We start from the raw sequence: 22,020 nt of genomic DNA, 5'->3' as shown, positions 1-22,020 counted from the left end.
CATACCCAGAGGATTTTGTAAAAGACATTTTTAGGATATTGAGTTAAAAAAACAAAAATAATTGATTTTGTATGGCACTTTGTCGCATCCTCAGGGCATCCCAAAATGGTTTACAGCCAATAAGTAAAACCAGTTACAGTAAGCTTGTTCAGCAGTTCGTGAAATATATTTCATTATATTTACAGTCAGGTTGCACATCTTTTAAAATAATTAGTCTAATTGGCAGTTTAAAAAATGCATTAGCCATTTAGCAATGTAAGTAACATGATAATGTTGTGTGATTTAGTGCAGAAAACAATCTAAAATATCAGTAACTTTGAATTAAGAGGTGCACGCTAACATTGCAATATAATTGCACGTCAGGCAATCTCCTAGACATTGCCACGTTATTGTGCTGTATCATTAAACCATGCTCTGGATACATATCAGAGCCTTCAGGCCAGATCAAAGGTAAATATTTTTCCTGCCAAACTGAAGTTTCCAGCTTAGCATCTGACAATATATTAAAAACGATTGAATGATGGACCAAGAATGCCTTTGCCTGGATCCATATTATTGCCTTTGATCCTAAAATAATTGTAAAGCTTGCCAAACTGTTTAGATTCCTGGTTGTTAGTATGCCATTTGAAGTTTACATTCCAATGTTTCAAATTTTAGAAGCTATTTTAAGGGTATTGTTCAAAGCTCCAGTAAACCAATTAATCTACTAATTTCTTCAGTGCTGTGTACTTTCAACTGTCTTTTGAAGCTGAAACAGTGTTATGACCAGGTGAGGAGAGGGATTTGTTTCCCCTCTTTTTAAACCCCTCGCAGTCAGTTTCAGATATACTTTAGTTTTATCACTCCACTTCCGTGAAAAAAGTTAGTTGGTTAGAAAATTTAAGGAATCAATTCCCAAGCATTGTTTGAGTGAAAGAAGGAAGAACTTAATGGTGGAATTGAATCCTCAGCATAAACCGTAGATCTGAGTTCTGTGAACATTTCTTCAATTTGCTTTTCATTCAGGTGCTTTTTTTTTTGCAGACACTGAGAGAAACAGGCAGGGAGAGAGAGAGTTCCAACTCTTACTGATATAAATTAAATTTTTCTTCTCTCAAAACCACCAGTTAAAATATAGTTTATTTATGCACTAGAGTACTCATCACCCAACAACAATAGAAGGAATATGCCATTCAGTATGTAACAATAGTTGGTATGTGACATCACGGATTGTCCATAAGGTGTGATCTGCTGGAGCAGTAGCTCTTCAGAAAGAGAGAGTAACTAAGAAGTAAAACTTTGAAAATTCTTCTGAGGTGGTCTCCATTTATGCTGATCATTTTTAAACTTGCACTAGGCCTCCTTTACCAGTTGTACTCTCTTTTGCTGAAGTAGCTTATTGAATTCTACATAAATCCATTCACTTAACTGGCCTTAAAATTTAGTTTTCCAGACAAAATACTTGTGTATAACACTGCCTTAAATAAGGATGATTATTTTTGGAAGACCTGCCATGATGGTGAGAGATATGGATAAAAGCAGTCTGGTTCAGAGTCAGTGACAGAGCCAGCTATTTTGTTATTTTCTGGAATAGAGGTTAGGTTACTGGGTAGTAATATTCACTGGAACCTCTTCTACTCTTGTGGATCATTAAAATTAATGAAAAGATCAGACTTCTGTAAACACTGCTTGGCACAGGCATTGAAATGTGATTCAAATGAGTATGCATTGCTGAGAACTGGACATCACTGAAATTTTAATTGATCCACCTTGCAGTTTGTCCTCACATTTGCTTAATGACAGATGAGGTTGGAATCTTAAACTCTCTGGCTGAACCTTTTTTTTCCCCCTGAATTGGAGCTTATATTCTGTCGTTTACATTGTTCAATAATTACATTGTTCGCATTTTGTAAGGCTTGATGTTACACTGGAGTATTATACTGTCTCTGTCTTGATTACTGTTTGCTTTTGGCATTCCTTTTTGAGGGTAAAATTGATTGGAGAGGTGATGGTGATTTAAGAAAATTTCCATTGGTTCCACCAGTTGTGAAAGCTTTTGATTGGTTGCCCTGGTTTCCTGATAAATTCTGTTAAGAGAGGAAATTTTGTTGAACTTCCTGTGGAAGCAGCTTGGGATTTCTTAGTACATTAAAGACACTACATTAATACAAGTTGTTGTTAAAAGGAAAAATTATATTGCTGAAAGATTCTCACAAACGTGTGAATAATTTGTTGAACTCTGTTTGTGTAGTTGGTAACTTTTATAATAGTTTAGTTTCGGTGTCAAGAGTTCCTATTTACAGTACTAAAATCAAAGTTTCCAAACACTTTGCATGCATATTCTGAGATGGGATTTATCTCAAAATGTGATTAAGAGCACAATGTTGTACTGTACATTAGTCACATCCCAGAATCAGAGTTATATTTGAATCCTGTTTTTTGTTCATGCTCAAAATTGCATCATAGTAAGAAGATTGTTGTTTTACAAATGACTGAGATACAGTGATAGTAATGTCTGTACCTGGTATTATGCCTCCAGGAGCTTTAAAGAAAATGCCAAGGTTGATGTCTTTAGGCGTCCCATGTATCTTTAACTTGAGTACATTTTATGTTCATCCTTGTTTAGTTTTATTTGCCTATTCTGTTCAGGTCTCAACGGTTGGAGTATTGGATTTGCTGCAAATGCTGAATCTGTGACCAAGTTCTTTTCAAAAGGCTGGATGAAAGTGTATAAGATAGATTTATAGAAAAGCTCTCAGTAACATGTTTGCAATTATGCAGAATTTTATAGGATATGGAAAAACAGATTTACTGACATAAACAGGGATTGTGTAGAAATGTGATAAAGGCTGCTGAAAACTTCTCAGCTTGTACTTCTGCCTAGTTTTAAGTATTTTTGAAATTGAGCTAAGTAGCTTAACCAATCAGCCTCAAAGCAGAAAATTCCACTGAATTTTGCCAATGCTTGTTTAACTGTGTAAATTTGAATAGTTAGTGAATTTGTGAATTTTATTATAATGTAGTATTGAGTAATAGTGAATAATTAGTATGTTTGTGAATAAGTGAAAGCAGAACCATTTTTAATGACCTCAGTGGTTGAATAGTCCATTGACTTTGTTGTTAAGGCTGTTTAATAACAGGTTCCATTATCTCTAGAACTTCATCCCAACAGGAATCATGAGTGGAGGTAGAATTGGAAGGATGCAAACCAGGTTAATTCTTCGATTAAAAATATGACTGCCATTGAACCTCTGCATTTCAGAAACAAAACCCTTGATTTCTTTAGATTCCGCTAATTGATTTAGCTCCAGAGAGTCTTCATTACAACCAGTTCAGGCAATGTTCATTTACTGTTTTCAAAAGACGAATTGAGTGATGCTATAACTGAGGGGTGCCTAGGAACAGAGATCATTTAACACAGGATTGCACAAATCAGAATACTCTTGTGTTCAACCTGGGAAAAATGGGCCTACTATTTTAGTCATGAAATGGCAGTCTTCCAGTTAGTTCCTTCATTGGAAGTTTAAGGATAGACTCCTCCGCACAGAAATAAAGAACGTTCATCTATGTACTACCTTTATTGCATCCCTTAGTAAAGTCAGAAAATAGTTACATATTAAAAGTTACTTCAGAAATGAGGTGACTGTTATCCAATTAAGTGTGCACTAAACTAACCTTCATTGCTCAATCTTCTGAGTATAGGAGTTGGGTCTTCATGTTGGGGTTGTACAGGACATTGGTAAGGCCTTTTCTGGAAGACTGCGTCCAGTTCTAGTCACCTAGTTATAGGAAGGATATTATTAAGCTGGAGAGGATTCAGAAGAGGTTTACTAGGATGCTGCCAGTTATGGAAGTTTTGAGTTATAAAGAAAGGCTGAGTAGACTGGGTCTTTATTCACTGGAATGTGGGTGGTCGAGAAGCGACCTGACACAAGTTTATAAACTTCTGAGGGGTATAGACAGGGTTAATGGGAGTTGACCTTTCCCTAGGATGGGGGATTTCAAGATGAGGGAGCACATTTTTGAGAGATTTTAAAAAAAAGATATGAGGCAATTTTTTTACACAGGTGGTTCACGTATGGAATGAATGTATACATATGTACAGTCATATAGCACAAACAGATCCTTCAGTCCAGCCAGTCTATACCGAATATAATCCCAAACTAAACCAGTCCCACCTGCCTGCTCCTTGCCCATATCCCTCCAAACCTTTCCTGTTCATGTATTTCTCTGGAGTAATGTGTACAGAACTGGACACTGTCCTTATGGAAGCAGTTCAGAGAAGGTAGCGTAGACTGGAATGAACAGACTGCCTCCTGAGGAAAGCATAAACAGGCTAGGATTGTGTACTGTGGAGTTTAGAAGCATCGGAGAAGACTGAACTGAAAGGTATGGGATCCTGAGGGTACGTGACCGTGTGGAAAGGATGCTGCTTGTGGGAGAAGCTAGGTGCTCATTGTTTAATAATAAGAGGGCGCCCATTTGAAACAGAGATGAGGAAACACTTAACCTCTCCAGAAGGTTGAGTCTTTGGAATTCCCTTCCTCAATAGGCAGTGGATGCAGCATCTTTGAATATCTCGAAGGCAGATAAACTCTGGGCAACCAGGGGAGCCTCAGAAAGGTAGAGGTGAGGTTAAAGTCAAATCAGCCATGAATGGCTAAACAGGTTTGGTGGGCTGATTGGCTGACGTTTGTTAGTGTGCATGAATGAATGCCTTTCAAAGTTCCAGGTACACCGTAATATCATCCCCTTGGTCAACATTCTCCGTTACTGAGGCTGTGAGTGAGAGCATGTTTTTTGGACACGGTTTTAAATCCAACATTTATGGGCCATGAGCTCGGGTGGGAGGAGGAAATTCAGGCTGGGAATAGAGTCATAGAGATATACAGCACAGAAAAAGACCCTTCGCTCCAACTCATCCATGCTGACCAGATGTCTTAATCTAATCTTAGTCCCATTTGCCAGCACTTGGCTTCTATCTGTCTAAACCCTTCCTATTTGTATACCCATCCAGATGCCTTTTAAATTTTGTAATTGTACCAGCCTCTGGCCGCTCATCACCCTCTCACTACCCTCTGCATGAAAAAGTTGTCCCTTCACCCCCTTTTATACCTTTCCCCTCTCACCTTAAACCTATGCTCTCTAGTTCTGGATTCACCCTACCCCACAGAAAAGAAATTAGTATAGGTTATCTGGTTGGCATGACCGAGTTGGACAGAAGGACCTGTTTCCATGCTGTGCTTCTCTGTAACGCTGTGCTTAAATTGTCTTCACTTACAGGATCCATATCCCTCTATTCCCTTCCTATTCATGTATTCGTCAGGTTCATCTTGAATGCCACTTTTATGTCTGCTTACACCCCCAACCTCTGGCAACATGTTCCAGGCACCACCCTCTGTGTGAAAAACCTGCCTGTCACATCTTTTCTAAACTACCCATGTCTCGCACCTTAAATCTGTGTCCCCTAGTAGTTGACTCTTCCACCCTGGGAAAAACCCCATACTTTCCCCACAGACCATGCCATTCACAATCTTATAAACTTCTCTTAGGTCGCCCCTCAATCTCCTGCATTCCAGTGAAAACAAGCCCAACCTATCCAACTTTTTCATAGATAATATCCCCCATTTCAGAATACATCTTGGTAAACCTTTTCTGTGCCCTCTCTAAAGCATCCACACCCTTCTGGTTGTGTGGTGACCAGAACTGTGTTGAATATTCCAAGTGTGGCCTAATTAAATTTCTATGAAGTTGCAGCATAACTAGTTTATCCTTATACTCCATGCCCCTTCTAGTGAAGGCAAGCATACTATAAGCCTTGTTTTACTACCTTATCTACCTGCGCTACCGCCTTCAGTCATCTGTGGACCCGCACACCCAGGTCCCTCGACATATCAATACTCCTAAGTGTTAATCTAGTTTTGGTAGCGTTAATTTGAGGGAAGAACGATGACTAGGGTAGAACTCCTTGCTTTTCGCATATGTCTATCATGTCTTTAATGTACGAGGTAGCTAGGCTCTTGGTCAAATGTGTGGGAGAAAGTGAGGACTGCAAATGCTGGAGATCAGAATTGAAAAGTGTGGCACTAGAAAAGCGCAGCAGGTCAGGCAGCACCTGAGGAGTAGGAGAGTTGACGTTTCGGGCATAAGCCCTTCATCAGTGTCTACTCTCCTGTTCCTTGGATGCTGCCTGACTTGCTGTGCTTTTCAACTCTTGTTTAAATGCGTCCTCCGAAGTATGGTAACTTTGACAATGCAATGTGCCTTCAAACGTTTAGCTCGATCCACATATTTCAGCATTGGAATTAGGCATGAATCAATGGCTTACCAAGTCAGTTGAGGATGCTGTCAAAATGACTACAAGTGACAACATAACACTGCTAATCTGTAGTAAAATCTGAGCTTTATTTAAACGTTGAATTTAGGATAATTATTTCCTCCATATCTATTGAGTGACAGTGGGAACAAAATGACAAGATCATGTCTAGGTAGGTAGAATTTAGCAAAGGTGTATTTTTTATGCTCTTTTGATCATTTCTGATAATAAGATATAGGACCAGAATTAGGCCATTGAGTCTGCTCTTTCTTTCATTTGGTCATGACTGATACGTTTCTCATTCTTCTGTCATCTTCCAATAACTTTTCAATTGTCTTGCTAATCAATCTCTGATAAGTATCAGTGAAGTTAAATTACTGTAGAAATGAAGTGTTGGATTGTTAAGTAAGCACATGTTGCAAAGGAATTCCAGAAGGAAATGTAGAATAGGATAGTGAAGAAGGCGTTTGGCATGCTTTCCTTTATTGGTCAGAGCATTGAGTACAGGAGTTGGGAGGTCATGTTGCAGCTGTACAGGACATTGGTTAGGCCACTGTTGGAATATTGCATGTAATTCTGGTCTCCTTATTGGAAAGGTGTTGTGAAATTTGAAAGGATTCAGAAAATATTTACAAGCATGTTGCCAGGTTTGGAGGACTTGAGCTAGGACTTGGAGGGAGAGGCTGAACTGGCTGGGGCTGTTTTCCCTGGAGCGTTGGAGGCTGAGGGGTGACCTTAATTTACAAAATTATGAGGGGCATGGATAGGGTAAATAGACAAAGTCTTTTCTCTGGGGTGGGGGAGCCCAGAACTGGAAGGCATAGATTTAGGGTGAGAGGGGAAAGATATAAAAGAGACCTAAGGGGCAGCTTTTTCACACAGAGGGTGATACGTGTATGGAATGAGCTGCCAGATGAAGTGGTGGAGGCTGGTAAATTGTAGCATTTAAAGGCATTTGGGTGGGTATATGAATAGTTTAGAAGGGTTTAGAAAGATATGGGCTGGGTGCTGGCAGGTGGTACTAGATTAGATTAGATTACTTTAGATTAGATTACTTACAGTGTGGAAACGGGCCCTTCGGCCCAACAAGTCCACACCAACCTGCTGAAGCGCAACCCACCCATACCCCCACCCCTACATTTATCCCTTACCTAACACTACGGACAATTTAGCATGGCCAATTCACCTGACCCGCACACCTTTGGACTGTGGGAGGAAACCAGAGCACCCGGAGGAAACCCACGCAGACACGGGGAGAACGTGCAAACTCCACACAGTCAGTCACCTGAGGCGGGAATTGAACCCGGGTCTCTGGCGCTGCGAGATTGGGTTGGAATATCTGGTTGGCATGGACAGGTTGGACCAAAGGGTCTGTTTCTATGCTGTACATTTCTATGACTCTAGGTCCTTTTATTTGGCAGAGTTCTTCATCTTTGTCACAGATGAAGCTGAATGGAGGTGATGTAGTTATCATTATACAAGAACAGAAAAATAAATTGTCTCTTGGGTTCAGCTAGTTCAAACCTGGATAATTTCCACCTTGATTATACTTGAGCTAGGATGAAAATGCTGAGTTTGAACTGGCAAGCTTTATGTCCTGTTGCTTCATTGTTCTTCTTTCCTGCTACCTTTCAGCTCTGGATAGGCTAGTATTTGGAATGTACTGTTTTGTGAACATAATTTTGTAATCTGCTTCTCTTTGTTTTTTTTCCCAGCCGTTGGTAACATTTTGGGGTTGTTGGAGTGGCTGGATTTTTCCTGGAATTGAGCAATAAATTCAGAAGACTGAAGCCCAGGCTTACTGTCTACCTTTCACGGAGGCCAAGCCGTGAGAGGACAGAGGAAGGAACGTGGCGAATCATGACAGCAGATAAGGAGAAAGATCGCGATCGGGACAAGGAGAGAGAGAGAAGGGATAAACGAGAGAATGAGCATTCCAGGCCACGTCGCAGCTGTACTTTGGAAGGAGGTGCTAAGAATTATGCAGAAAGTGACCACACTGAAGATGAAGAAAATGACAAAGACAGTGCTACTAATGAGGATGCTGGGAAGAAGTCAAAAATAAAAAAAACACCAAAAAAGAAATCACGTTATGAGAGAGCAGAGACCGGTGATATAACTTCATTTGTAACAGAGGACGATGTTGTCTACAGGCCTGGAGGCAAGTAGTACTTCATGATTGATTTTTCTGGATGATGTTAAAAAAGACAGTAATGGATGTCAAGATTACAAAGTAGCAGCCTTATCAAGGGGTTCAGACGATGTCATGAACTGCAAGTATAACTTAAGCCACATTTAATGATCATTTAAACTCCAATTTCAGGTTATGGCCTTGAAGGTCATTTTTGTAGCTCTTTGCCCCTCTCGTTGTCCCTTCAGTAATAAGATATTGTAATGATGTCACCTTTGCGCAGTTAATATATAATGATGAATCTTCCTGAAGGTTGACTCAGTTATTTGTAGTCGATTGAAATATTTTGTCTGATTCTGAGAAAATATTGCAACATATAATACCAAGATGATAATTCAACATTGAAATGTTTTTCTATCCAGTTTCATAAAATAGAATGCAGTAAATTCTCATTTACCATTCTCACCAGTAAACTAGAAAATCCTACTACCTCAACATGTTTTCTGCCGGCATGCTAAAGAATTTTGGGCAGCAGCCATATTTGGATTTGCACACTTTTTACTTATACTCAGCATGTTAATTTCTAATCCTGAAAGATAGAGAATTACATTTTAGAAACTGGAAGTTTTTCACACAATGTAACCCGCTGCGTGCATGAACATCTCTCTCAACCCCATCAAAAACAAGTACTAATTAAGTTTATTGTGGAGCCATATTTTGCTTTTGCAAGTTGATAGTTTGATTTAAAAGTCATTCTGGTGAGTCTTGTCTTCATTTGGATGCTATATTAATGCTGCCCGGTGGCAACTAGTGTCGATGTTTGAAATTGTGAAGCTAGAACAGTATAACATAGCTTGATACACCCCTTCCTGAACACCATTAGAGGCAAGTACAGTTACAACATTTAAAAGACATTTAGACAGATACATGGATAGGAAAGGTTTATGGGCCAAATGCAGGCACGTGGGACTACTTCAGTTTAGAAACTGGTTGACATGGACAGTTTGGGCTGAGGGGCTGTTTCTGTCCTGTAACACTTTGACTCTGCCATTGCTTAAATTCCAGTCTCTGAATGCTTTTGATATGTGAATTTTACAAATACTCCCTGTTGACCCTCATGTCTCCTTGTTGTGGTAAATATCGCCTTTTGCTGTGGATCCATGTGAAGGAGAGTAGTTGGTCAAGATTATTAATTTGCTATGTTTTTCTCGATTTGGCCCTTTTGTTCCTTCCTGAAACCATTTCCTCATGATAGCAAAAGAAGAAACCCTCCAGTTCCCATTCTTAAAATCAGCTGCTGATTTTCCGTGGGGAAACATCAAAGCTGAGCATGATTTATTCATTGCCTGGTGACCGCAAACCTGCTCTTTAAGCAAGGATCACTGGCTTAGAGGGCTGTTGTGGTGTGGTGTTACTGTTACTGCTTCTGAGCCAGGAGGGCCTGGTTCAAGTCTCACCTACTCCAGAGGTGTGTCATAACAAGCTGATTAAAGCAATGATGAAGGGTCCAGACCCGAAACGTTGACTTACTTGCTCCTCCGATGCTATGTGACCTCTGTTTTTGCAGCTCTGCATTTTATGGATTCTGACTTCCAGCATTTGCAGTCCTTACAACCTACAAAAAAAGTCACTGCCTTAGGGATCAGCATTGAAGACATTGGTTGATTCAGTTCAGGGACATAAATGCTATCTGTAAGTCAAGGTCAGGGTTGAAATGACAGCATCCTATGCAATTAATTTTTAGAAACCATTTTTAATTGTGTTAAGTATAGCTTATGCTCAAGATTGGCTTTATTAATTTGCTGTTTTTAAGTCGTTTCACTGGAACAGATGTATTCTAATTAGAAGCTGCAGGTTATTGTCTCTTTGATATGGGCTGTGACTTCTAATCTATAATGTTCTCACAATATGTACATTGTATTGAAATTAATTGAGTTACAGGTTGAAAGCTATCACATTACACTGCAAATTAAGTTCAGAATAAGTCATTGTAAAATTTTAATTTTCTACAACTGCTTTCACACATATATATAGCATATTTTAACATGGAAAATCCTCCAGTTAACAGAAAAATTAAGCACTTTACAAGTGGTGCAATGGTTTATTGAAACCAAGTTGTTTGTTATATTACAGCAGCAAAATATTGTACTACTGTCTCTCTGTTACATAATGTATTTAAATGCTGTCAAAGCATCATCTTTGCCAACTTTATTTTTTTGAAGGGAAGTGAGGATGACTGCCTTTGATGTTGAGGTCGCATTTGACTCAGTATGGCAACAAGAAGCTCTAGCAAAACCCGAGTCTTTATAAGAATCGGAGAGAAATATCTGTTGCAAACCACCTTCAATGATCTGTGTGTGCACAAATACCCACACCCATGCGCATACCTTTGTTCCTTTTTAAAGTTGTACCCCTCTTGTCTTTTCTGACCAACTTGCATCACCTTTCACTTCACTGCATTGGACCTCATCTGCCATCTTTCTACCCATTCCTCCAAATGTTAATGTCCTTGTCTCAGTTTACAATTCTTCCAAATTCAGCATCATGCACAAACTTTGGAATTATTCCCTGCCCACAAAATATATATCAGGAAAATTAAGGGACCTTATACCTCCCCCATTAACTTCGCTACAAACTTTTCCACAGCCTGAAAATATCCATTAACCATTATTCTTTTTGTTTCTAATACTCTGCCAACTTTTCACCCATTTGGTACTGTTCGTTTTATTACCATGACTATAACTTTTCTCATAGGCAAAAGTGAGGACTGCAGATGCTCGAAACCAGAGTTTAGATCAGAGTGGTGCTGGAAAAGCACAACAGGTCAGGCAGCATCCGAGGAGCAGGAAAATCGACGTTTCGGGCAAAAACCCTTCATCAGGAATAGAGGATGGAGGGCTTTTCCTGATGAAGGGCTTTTGCTCGAAACGTCAATTTTCCTGCTCCTCGGATGCTGCCTGACCTGCTTTTCCAGCACCACTTTGATCTAAACTATAACTTCTCTCATGTCAGACGTCTGTCAAACATCTTCTGAGATCCATGTTAATAGTTTTACTTTTGTCTGGCCCTTTCTGTTACCTCTGCAAATATTTTGTCTCTATCTATAAACCTAGTTACACATGTAACAGAATAGTTATCCTCTTATCCCCATATCCATTTTCCTGACGTGTCTCCTTTGATACTTCATATTTCAGAGGGCAGTTTGGAATAGAATGGAGCATGAGAATCATTCAAATGCTGTCAATAAGATTACTTATATTGATATTTATTTGCTCAGGGAAAAGCAAGACTAAAACTGTATTGCTTTAATGTTGTGCCAGTATATATCTGTTATGAAGTTTCCAATTTTTCAACTTAAAATGTCTAATACCACTTTGGTGTTAACAGAGTTTGGAAAATGCTTTCTTCAAATCAAATCCATATTTTGAAAGATATAATCAATATTCAATAATTTTTAATATTGTTATTTGCATTAAATACACAGAACAGAAATTTCTCAACTCCTCCTTTTACAGGTTTGTGAAATTACGCTGACAACTGACTAACTATCACTAAACCTTAACTAATCCTACGTATCACAGCCAGCTGGCTCACCATACATGCCTTTTCAAGGGCTCTTTGTTATGGGCACTGTAGTGATAAAAATGAATTTTTCTCATTGCCTTTCACGCAATTGTGGGAAGCATATGAATTGAAAGGGTGGTTATGCACTTCTCTCCAATCTGTGTCTTCCTGCTGTAATGTTATGAGGGTACCCTGAGTTTAAGTAATGAGGAAACTCCTATAAGTCAGTTATGGCCCACAGGAATGCTTCTACAAAGTATGATTGCCAAGCAGATATAAAATGCATACCTCCATGCACTAGGGAAAGTAAGCATGAGTGATTGACACTGACATTCAGCATCTAAATAGGTAAATTATATATCACAGAGGCTTACAGCTACGTTTTCATGGTGCACATGTTTTCACTTTATATGTCACACTGATCAACTAGCCATTACCCTGTGAGGAATAAATGAGTAGTTGCTTTTCATCTCTTGCTTTCTAAAACAGCTGAGGCACAATAAGAGAAACTCTAAATGATTTTGAAGAGAACTGATTTTACAACCGACACATCACACCTAGTTCTCCGCAATTTAAAAATGGTCCCTGACATCTTAGTTGCTGATCGATCTCCAATGACATCGGCTTTGGTGGTTTGGAGGATGTACTGTTTTATGTCATTAGGCATATTATGTACAATATCTACTGCACAGCACTATTTACAGTGATGGAAGAAGTTTAATGCTGCTCCATCAAATCATTTCATTGATCATGGTAAAAGTAACAGAAGGCAAGTTCCATTTAAATGAAGTGTGCTGTGTAGACTAGAATTGTAATATAGATGGATTGGCTCTTGAATTTTGGAAATAGCGAGATAATCATGGGAATGAAAAAGACAGGACTTTAGATTTTTGCGTTTCTAATTTAAAATTTGGATATCTGGATGTAGGTTTACTCACTGAGCTGGAAGGTTCATTTTCAGATGTTTTGTCACCATACTAGGTAACATCTTCAGTGAGCCTCCGAATGAAGCACTGGTAGTGTAGCCCGCTTTCTGTTTATATGTTTGCGTTTCCTCGGGTTGGTGATGTCATTCCTGTGGTGACATCATTTCCTATGGCTACGTCATTTCCGGTTATTTTTCTCTGGCGGTGGTAAATGGGATCCGAGTCAATGTGTTTGTTGATAGTTCCAGTTGGAATGCCATGCTCCAGGACAAGCCAAACAGAGACACGCACGAGAATTCCTAGAAGCAGGGCATTCCTAGAAGCATGTCTGAAAACGAACCTTCAGGCTCAACTAGCAAACCTACATCCATTCGACCGGAGCGACAAATCTTCTCAAGACTCACTATTGGGATATCTATTTAGATAACAACTATAAAATTAAAATACATACTGCTATAAAACGTTTAAATATTTCACAATAAATGCCTGATTTATTTAACCTTGTAATATCAAGTTCCATTTTGTCACCAATGTAGTAACTCTAATAACGAATAACAACAACCAAAGCATACTTGTTGTCAAAGAAAAATAAATGCATGCATGCATTCTAATAATGGACCAATATGCGCATTCTAGACTTTAATTCACCAAGATCTGTTTCACTGGACTGTTCTTGTTAAGACTGAGAATTGTCTTTGACATATTTAAAATGTGCACCTAAATCTTTAGTTTGCTGTGTCATTTAAAATGTTAAACAGAAACATAGGGGTATTTACAGTTCAGTCATGTTCCCGTCCTTTTCGGATCAGCCCACCAAACCATTAAAATGTCAGAAGTATCAAAAGGCTGAAAATATTTAATCACATAACGCAGATAAGATGTCATCTAGCTTTTCAAGATGTCATACATTGCATTGCTGCAAACAAGAGCACTCTTGTTTGGTTTTATTCATTGCTTTTTGTAATTTAAGGTTTGGATGAAGCCTGTGCTGTAGTTGAGATACCCCAGGGGTTAACATAATGAAGCTATTCTTTAGTGTAGCTAATATGGTATTTAAGTATGTCATACTCACACTTTTATTTTGGTAATAATATAAGCCTGTGCAGAAGATCTTTTCTTGTTTAAACCATTTTTATGATTGTTGGGTGATGTTGTTTTGCTGAACAGGGCTGGTTCTTTTGTGATGATGTAATTCAGGTCCTTGTGGTACAATTTGAACGCTGTAATTCAACAAATTTCAGGAGTTATAATTGTTTTGTGTAATTTTATCTTGTGATTCTGCATGAAACAATTTGAAGCCAGTTTTAAGTTGCATGTTCTTTAGAAGATTTATTACTGAAGCAGTTGAAGAAAAGTTTCCAAGCTGATGTGATTTCAGTGTTTACCAAGAAATTGCTTAGGTTGTCCTATTTGTTTGGATGCTCTCTCTTCTGGCTTTAATCTGTGTTTCTGACAAGAAGATTCAAAACTCACTTTTATTGCAAGGTTTGTCTTTTGCAAATATAAAATTCTATAAATATGGCATAAGTTATGCTTTATCTGATCAAATTTGGTTATTCTGAGAATTCCTTGGCTACTTTGCTATATGGCGTAACAGATTTGAGTGGGAGATGACTAAAATCAAGGCAGACAGCTCTTGAACCCGACTTGGCTCGTTCCTGGATACACAAGAGGTGGGTAAAATTGGATTGGAATAGTCATGATTTATTCAGTTCAATTTCAACAATGATCCCATATTGCACTCACTGGGGTAGTGTGCTAGAAATTAAGCCCCTCCATTGCTGTAGACATTGCAAAAGTTAAAAGTGCACAAAATTCTCTAATTTACCTGCCTGCTAAACTCATGGAGCAGAAAACATGGACCAGGTCTCTGTTCTCAATAAGAATGAACTTAGATTAGGTATCCTACAGTATCAGTAGAGGCCATTTGGCCCAAAAGGTCCACACCGACCCTCCAAGGAGTAACCCGCCCACCCCTGGTGAATAACTATGAATCAACAACATATAACTCTACCAGTTAAAATTCTAACCCCTTTCTAAAGTGGTCCTATACACGTATACAGATAGATGAGAAAGCCTTCCTGTTGACAGTGGAGGAAAGACACTGGGAAAACAACTCAATAGTCTGAGAGAACAGGGTTTGCTGAGATATATCCTTTTACTCCTTAACCTTTCTCTTGTAGGAGGCCCAGGTGACTGTACATTAATTAGTAACTAAGAGACTTTGGAGTTAAAGCCACGACTTTTAGCAACTGTTGAGGAAAAATAAGCAAGCTTTCTTCAGACTTTAGGCATTTTATTGGACAGAAAGATAAATCGTCTGAAGGTTTCTGCCAATATCTTTCATGCCCCAGTTCAGCTTCCCAGAGGCCAGTAAGTAATTGTTATCTGACTGACAGCCTTTGTCAGTCGCAACTGGTCATAACTCCACAAACCAATCAGCTATTTGTTGCCAGGCAAATCTCACTTTGTACAAGACCCTAGTCTGACCCATCTACAAATAGTTTTCTTGACTGCTTGACAATGTAAACATAAATTAGAATGAATTTCTGTAAATTTTTTTTGAAAACTGCAGCAATTCCTTCCTCAATCCTTGGTTTCAAAGTGTACCTTTTCCAACTTAAGCCCGCATCTAAAAGTACAGAAAACTTAAAAAAAAAAGAGTGGTCTTTATAGTAGTTAACTCTGCATTTCTATGTTTGTGAATAAGGAACAGAATTCTGGGCATCAGGTCTGTATTTTTCCAGAATGAATGGAAACATACATTAAAGTTTGAGTGCAAGAGATTTAGGGTGCAACACTGCAAAGCTTTGAAATAGAAGAGTGTTTTGTGTGTTGAAATAGAAGATTGTTTTGTGTGTTGAATGTATACCAGAGTTGGTGGTTTAGCAGTGCAGAATTAAAAAATAGGTGATGTTGGTTAAAAGAAAAGTGTGGGGGAGAGGGGTAAAGCAAAATGAAAGCTGGATCTTCACATGGGAGTAGCATTTCTCATCATGCACAGCATAAGCAACCAATTGACTGGTTTCAATCATGTGATTTCTGTGCAATTCTTTGAAGTTAAAAAGATGGCATGTCTTTTCCCTTGGTCAGGTTATCCTCAATAGTTGGCATATGCATTTCTGGTGAAGCTTCGTGAGGATTTTCACAATTGGCATCTTTTAACCACTAAAGGTAAAGTTGTCATAGTTTTATTGGATCACCCGTCCAGCCAACTGAGCTAACTGTTCCCTGGGTTGGTGGGTATTTGATACATAGTGATTCCAACTGCGTGGGTTCAATTTCTGCATGTGCTAGGTTATCATGAAGGACTTTCTTTTTCAATCCCTCTCCTTATTTGAGGTGCGGTGACCCTAGGTTTAAACCACCAGCAGTCATTTCTCTGAGAGAACCATGTCATGGTCTGTGGGAATTTTAGCCACTGCCATCACTATTGTATGTATATTATTATGAGCCTGAAAATTTGTGTTTTAAGATACTTTTCTATTTCAGCAGCAGATTAGAAAATTGGACATGCTTTGCTCATTTTCTGTTATGGTTTAGTTTTACTTTCCTGTCAGGAAGCAGGGGATGACAATGAATGGATGTACCTCCATTCCTTAAGCAGTTTGGGTCCTTTGTGACGTACATAAATGATTAAATCCATACAGTATATGCATGCATCAGTACCAGTAATGTAGGAATGGTGTATTAGTTTAATTTTGATTTTAATTCAATATTGCCCTTGTGTTAATAATTCATCCATCACTTGCGGAAGTAGTCCATTTTTGTTACTGCCTGATTGTTATATGTTTGCATGTTTTCAGCCTGATTGCGCAGTCCATATATGAATTTTTCATGGAAGTCTCACTGCAGTTCAGCCTTAAGGCTGTGAATGTGTTTCTTCAATAAAACACCATTATTATGATCTTGTGTAAGGTGCTATCATCAGCAAGAAAATTGCTACCTTCGATGACATTCAGAAGGTCATTTAAGGCAAATCTGCTGAGACTCCACTTGGTTGTACTCCAGACTCCTCTTAGTACTAAATGGAGGAATGGTTTTGAGTTCTCTTTACCTGTTAATCTAGGTCTAGAGATCTAGAGGACACTGTCCTGTAAGGATACATCATCATTCATTTAATTTTACAGATTATCTTAGTTTATTTTTCAGAAATAGTTTTCATTCCTTGAAAACCAATAAGTATTCTGCATTTTCAGTTTGTTATGTTGGTGTACAGTCGAACTAAGAAGCTGTGCACGTCCATGTGTTTTTTTAAATTTGTAAATGGGGTGTGGGCAATGTTGGCTAGGCCAGTATTTATTGCCCATCTCTAATTCCCCTTGAACTGACTGGCTTGTTAGGCCATTCCAGAGGGCTGGTAAGTGGAGTCCCATTTCTGTGGATTTGGAGTCACATGTACGCCAGGCCAGGCCAGACCAGAGGAGGATGCCCAATTTTCCTTCCCGAGAGCATATTACTGAACCAGATGGGCTTTTATGATAATCCGCAATGATTATGCAGTCACCATTAGCTCTGTTTTTAATTCTGTATTTTGTAATGAAATTTAAATGTTGCCATCAGCCATTGTGAGGTTCAAACCTAAGCATTAGCTTGGCGTTCTAGATTACAAATATAGTGACATCACGATGATATCAATGCCTCCATATAACATGTTTAATGTAAAGTAGATAAACTTTTTGCAAAGGCTTCAAAGTAATTTTAATTCTTTAGTTTCTCACTCTGTAGGACAGTGAATAAATTTACTTCATAATTTCCAGCAGGCAACAAAGTCAAATTATTGTCGAACCTTCTCCCTCCAGAGACTGCTGTTGGAATATTTAGTTCCATGGCACTTAAGTAGAATTCATGTATAACAGTAAGCTTTCCAGTTTATAACTTGAATGAATGATTTACCATCGCTACACCAACTTACAAAACAAAAATGTAATGCAACGGTTAGAATAACAAGAATAAATAAACGTTTTGAAATGATTTTAAAATAGATAAGGGATATTGGTAAATTAAAGCAAGAGATTCTAAAATGAGAGAATTCAATGTACCATTTAAAAATGTTGGATGAATTAAAGAGAGACTATTTGGCATTATTTCTTCCAAGCCAAGTATTGAAGTGACTGCATTCATGTATATCTACACAGTGAGACTGAGACAGAGACATACACATATTTCACATGTGCTCACGCACACTCTCATTCTCATACACTCACACTCTCCCTCACGCACACATGCTGTCGTGCTCTCTCTCGCACTATTCCTAAGGTGCTGATGGAAATAATGGGTGAACTCCTCAGAGTATTTGGAAATTGTACTGGTCAGTAATCATTAAGATACTGTTCTTGCCTGCTTATTGAACCTATTTGTATCGCCTTGCAGCCTCATTGCGTCTTCCTTAGAGCTTAGTTTCTCAAGAGCTTGGTATTATCAAACCTGGGTATGTCAGGCTCAGGCACTTCAGTGATATTGATTTTAACTAGCTAAGGCTAAAGCACTGATCCTTGTACTACCTCACTAATTACATTGTGTTAACTTGAAGATTCCTGCTCTTTTATGTCTGAAAACTAATTCTCGACCAACACTAATACCTCCCTCCCAATCCCATGAGCCCAAATGTAATCTCTCATGTGACACCTTTATGGAATGCTTTTTTGAAAAGCCGTTGTTATAAAAGTGGTGCATCTGCAGACACCACACATAAATATGTTTCTTGTAAATTTATTACATCTGAGAGGCTTATGGTCCATGTGTTAATTTTCATTTATGCCAAGAAAGCATAGTTATGAAATTTATAATTTTAAAAACTAACCTTTGTATCACAAATTCATTTTGTTGCACTTTTATAAGAATCATTATGGCACACATGGAGGCTGTCCAACTCACCTAGCCCAATACCAGTTTTCTGTAGAACAATCCAGCCAGGCTTACTGTCCCTTCTTATTCACAGAGCTGTGCTGGTTTATTCCCTTCTGAATCCATTGAGTTTCTTTTAAAAATGATTAATTTTCTTGGCTTCAACTTGAGTCTAGTAGTGAGCTGTATGACATGATGCATTTTGCCAGAAGGTATAAAGAGGCAGTGTGTGAATGAACGTGTTGGTCTGGAGGGACCTGGGATTCATGTAAAAGATCTTTGAAGGTGGCAAAGCATATTGAGAGAGGTTAGAAAAACATGAGAGATTTTGGGCTCCATAAATGGATTGAGGCCACAAATCCTGAACCTTTAGAAAACACCAGTTAGGCCACATCTGAGTATTGTCCAATTTTGGTCATGCTTTAGAAGGATTTCCTTGAGAGGGTGCAGAGGAGACTCATCAAAATGATTCCAGGGCAGAGGAATTTTGGCTACAAGGTTGTTTGGAGAAAGTGGTGGTGTTCTCCTTGTGTAGCAGAGGAGGTTGACGGAAGATTTGAAAGTTTTTAATTTATAAGGGTTTAGCCAAAGTAGACAAATACTTGTTCAGTGTGTTAATTCTCTGGAAAGCATTTCTATGTGAGGTCTGCTCTTGGAGGAGGAACCTATGCCTCAGTGAAAGTTTTGTTCAGCACTTCATTCCATGTTAAGCTTTTTGAAATATTTTGTTGCCCATTTTCACAAGATGTAATATATCAAATTTATACACCGTCAACTTGCATTGTTATTCTAGTGTTAATGATAAAGGTGAAGAAGGGAAATGATCATTGGGCAGTTATTCCCATTTTTAAAATTGGTTCATGGAATGTGGGTATAGTGGGCTAGGCCAGCATGAAAAGGTGCTGTGAGCTGCTTTTTTGACCTGCAGTACCAAAAGAATCAGGGAAACACCATTAGCACCCGCCTGGAATTGTTTACTTTAGGTTCTACCAATTTTTCTTAAGTCTTTGCTAATGAGATAAGGTCATTTGCACACTGATGCTGCCTTTCATCCACTTTCATTCATCTTCCCCTTTTAGCATCTCTGGTGATTTTCTCATTTTCCTTTCATTAAAAGTATTTGCAGAAAAAAGATGGGGGGAGCCAGCTAGCTGCTACTGGAGAGTTTATTTAAAAATCACACGACACCAGGTTACAGTCCAACAATTATTTGGAATTACTAGCTTTCGGAGTGCTGCTCCTTCAGGTAGCTGTGGAGCAGGATCATAAGACACAGAATTTATAGCAAACGATTAATGTCATGCAACTGGCTCAAAGGCAGAAGACAGAGGGTGGTGGAGGGTTGCTTTTCAGACTGAAGGCCTGTGATCAGTGGTGTGCCTCAGGGATCAGTGCTGGGTTCACTGCTTTTTGTCATTTATATAAATGATTTGGATGTGAACATGGGAGGTACAGTTAGTAAGTTTGCAGATCAGACCAAAATTGGAGGTGTAGTATACAGCGAAGAAGGTTACCTCAGATTACAACAGAATCTTGATCAGATTGAGTTTAATTTAGATAAATGCGATGCGCTGCATTTTGGAAAAGCAAATCAGAGAAGGACTTATACACTTAATGGTAAGGTCCTGGGGAGTGTTACTGAACAAAGAGACCTTGGAGTTGCAGGTTCTTAGTTCTTTGAAAGTAGAGTCACAGGTAGATAGGGTAGTGAAGAAGGTGTTTGGTATGCTTTCCTTTCTTGGTCAGAGCATTGAGTATAGAGTTGGGTGTTCATGTTGCAGCTGTACAGGACTCTATACTACATCTTGTCGATGGCATACACTATCGGTTGGTGGTAAAGGGAGTGAATGCTGAAGGAAGTAGATTGGGTGTAAATCTTTGTCCTAGATGGTTTTGAGTTGCTTGAGTCTTGTCGGAGCTGCACCCATATATGCCGAAGAGTTTCAGGTAACATTGCAATTTTATATGTATTTGTGCAAGGAAGAGTCTGGCATGTTACTTCCTAGTTATGCCAATTCGTTGTATCCTATTAAGTCAGTCACATTTGATTTACCGTGATTTAAAGACAACCTTTATGTACTGTCAAAATCTTGATTGTTTCCAGCAATGAATGAATAAATAGTATTTCTTGCCAGCAGCATCCACCATCTGAAGCTCAGATCAAGCCACTAATAACAGCTGTGAACAATAACACTGAATTACACCAACTAAAGAAGAACAGAAATATAGTTTAAAGCAACGTGTTTTTCCCATTCTGTTTAAATTTATGGCTTTAATTTAACAGATTACCTGGTCATTATTGCATTGCTGCTTGTGGAAGTTGCTGTGTGCAAATTGGCTGCAGTGTCTCGTGCATTTCAAAGTGATGGCATTTCAAAAATACTTAATCTGCTATAAAGTGCAATTCTTTTTTCATTTAATTTCAACCATTTTCTGTCTTTTTTATTATTTAATGAGACAAAAGTTCTTCTTTCTTTTAAATTAGTTGTACAGATATTTAAGAAAAACCGAAAGACTTGCAGATGCTGTAAATCAGAAACAAAAACAGGTTTCTGGAAAAACTCATCAGGTCTGGCAGCTTCTCTGAAGAGAACCCCAAGCCAATGTTTCGGGTCTGGTGACCTGAGGAAGTTCTCTTCACAGATGCTGACAGACCTGATGAGTTTTTCGAGTAATTTGTTTTTGTATGATACTTATCAGATTTACCCAAATGCAAAAAAATAGAAATGTTGGATGAATTTGTTAGGCTGCTTACATTATCTGATTGGGCATTGCTTATGTCCTGCCATGTTGTTAATTTGCCATCAGCCATTATGCCTATACAATTATACAGAGTTAACTTTTACTGTCACGTTTTTTGATTAATTTAAATTAAATTAACGGCAAATCAAACGTGAGAGTGACAAAGATGAATTGAAGAAAGGGACTTGAAATTACAACTAAGAAACTGAGGGGAAAAAGCTGAATAATCATTTGGGAAAATCTAGAAAAGAATGTGTTCTCATTAAATAATTCAAGAAACTCTTGGAATGCATTTGTTTACTCAATAACTGAAATATCTAGCGTTCAAAATGGGCTTTGTAAAGACTTGATAAATTTTCATATTTGACAACCTTGTTAAATTCAGTGAAGTAGTTGCAGTATACCTTTAATATATCTACTTGAATGCCACCATCACTCTGTAAAGCCTTGGCTTGTACTTGTTATTTTATCTAGACCTGCGACTTTTGGAGGTTTTATAAAGTCTATCATATTCG

General features: G+C 38.5%; 1 protein-coding gene across 5 annotated transcripts in view; it reads left to right on the top strand.

Annotated features, from left to right (window-relative positions):
- Positions 1-22,020, top strand: part of rerea (arginine-glutamic acid dipeptide (RE) repeats a) — a 575,418-nt gene that overhangs the window by 148,358 nt on the left and 405,040 nt on the right. For all 5 annotated transcript variants that reach the window (XM_060851827.1, XM_060851826.1, XM_060851825.1 and 2 more), the window contains exon 2: positions 8,011-8,456. In XM_060851827.1, coding sequence (XP_060707810.1) covers positions 8,156-8,456 — 301 coding nt within the window. In that variant the 5' untranslated portion in view covers positions 8,011-8,155. The remainder of the gene's footprint in view (positions 1-8,010; positions 8,457-22,020) is intronic.

The sequence above is a fragment of the Hemiscyllium ocellatum genome, chromosome 37 (assembly GCF_020745735.1).
Source record: "Hemiscyllium ocellatum isolate sHemOce1 chromosome 37, sHemOce1.pat.X.cur, whole genome shotgun sequence".
Classification (NCBI taxonomy): Eukaryota; Metazoa; Chordata; class Chondrichthyes; order Orectolobiformes; family Hemiscylliidae; genus Hemiscyllium; species Hemiscyllium ocellatum.
The sequence above is the reverse complement of the archived record's forward strand: the minus strand, read 5'-3'. Positions and strand labels throughout refer to the sequence as shown.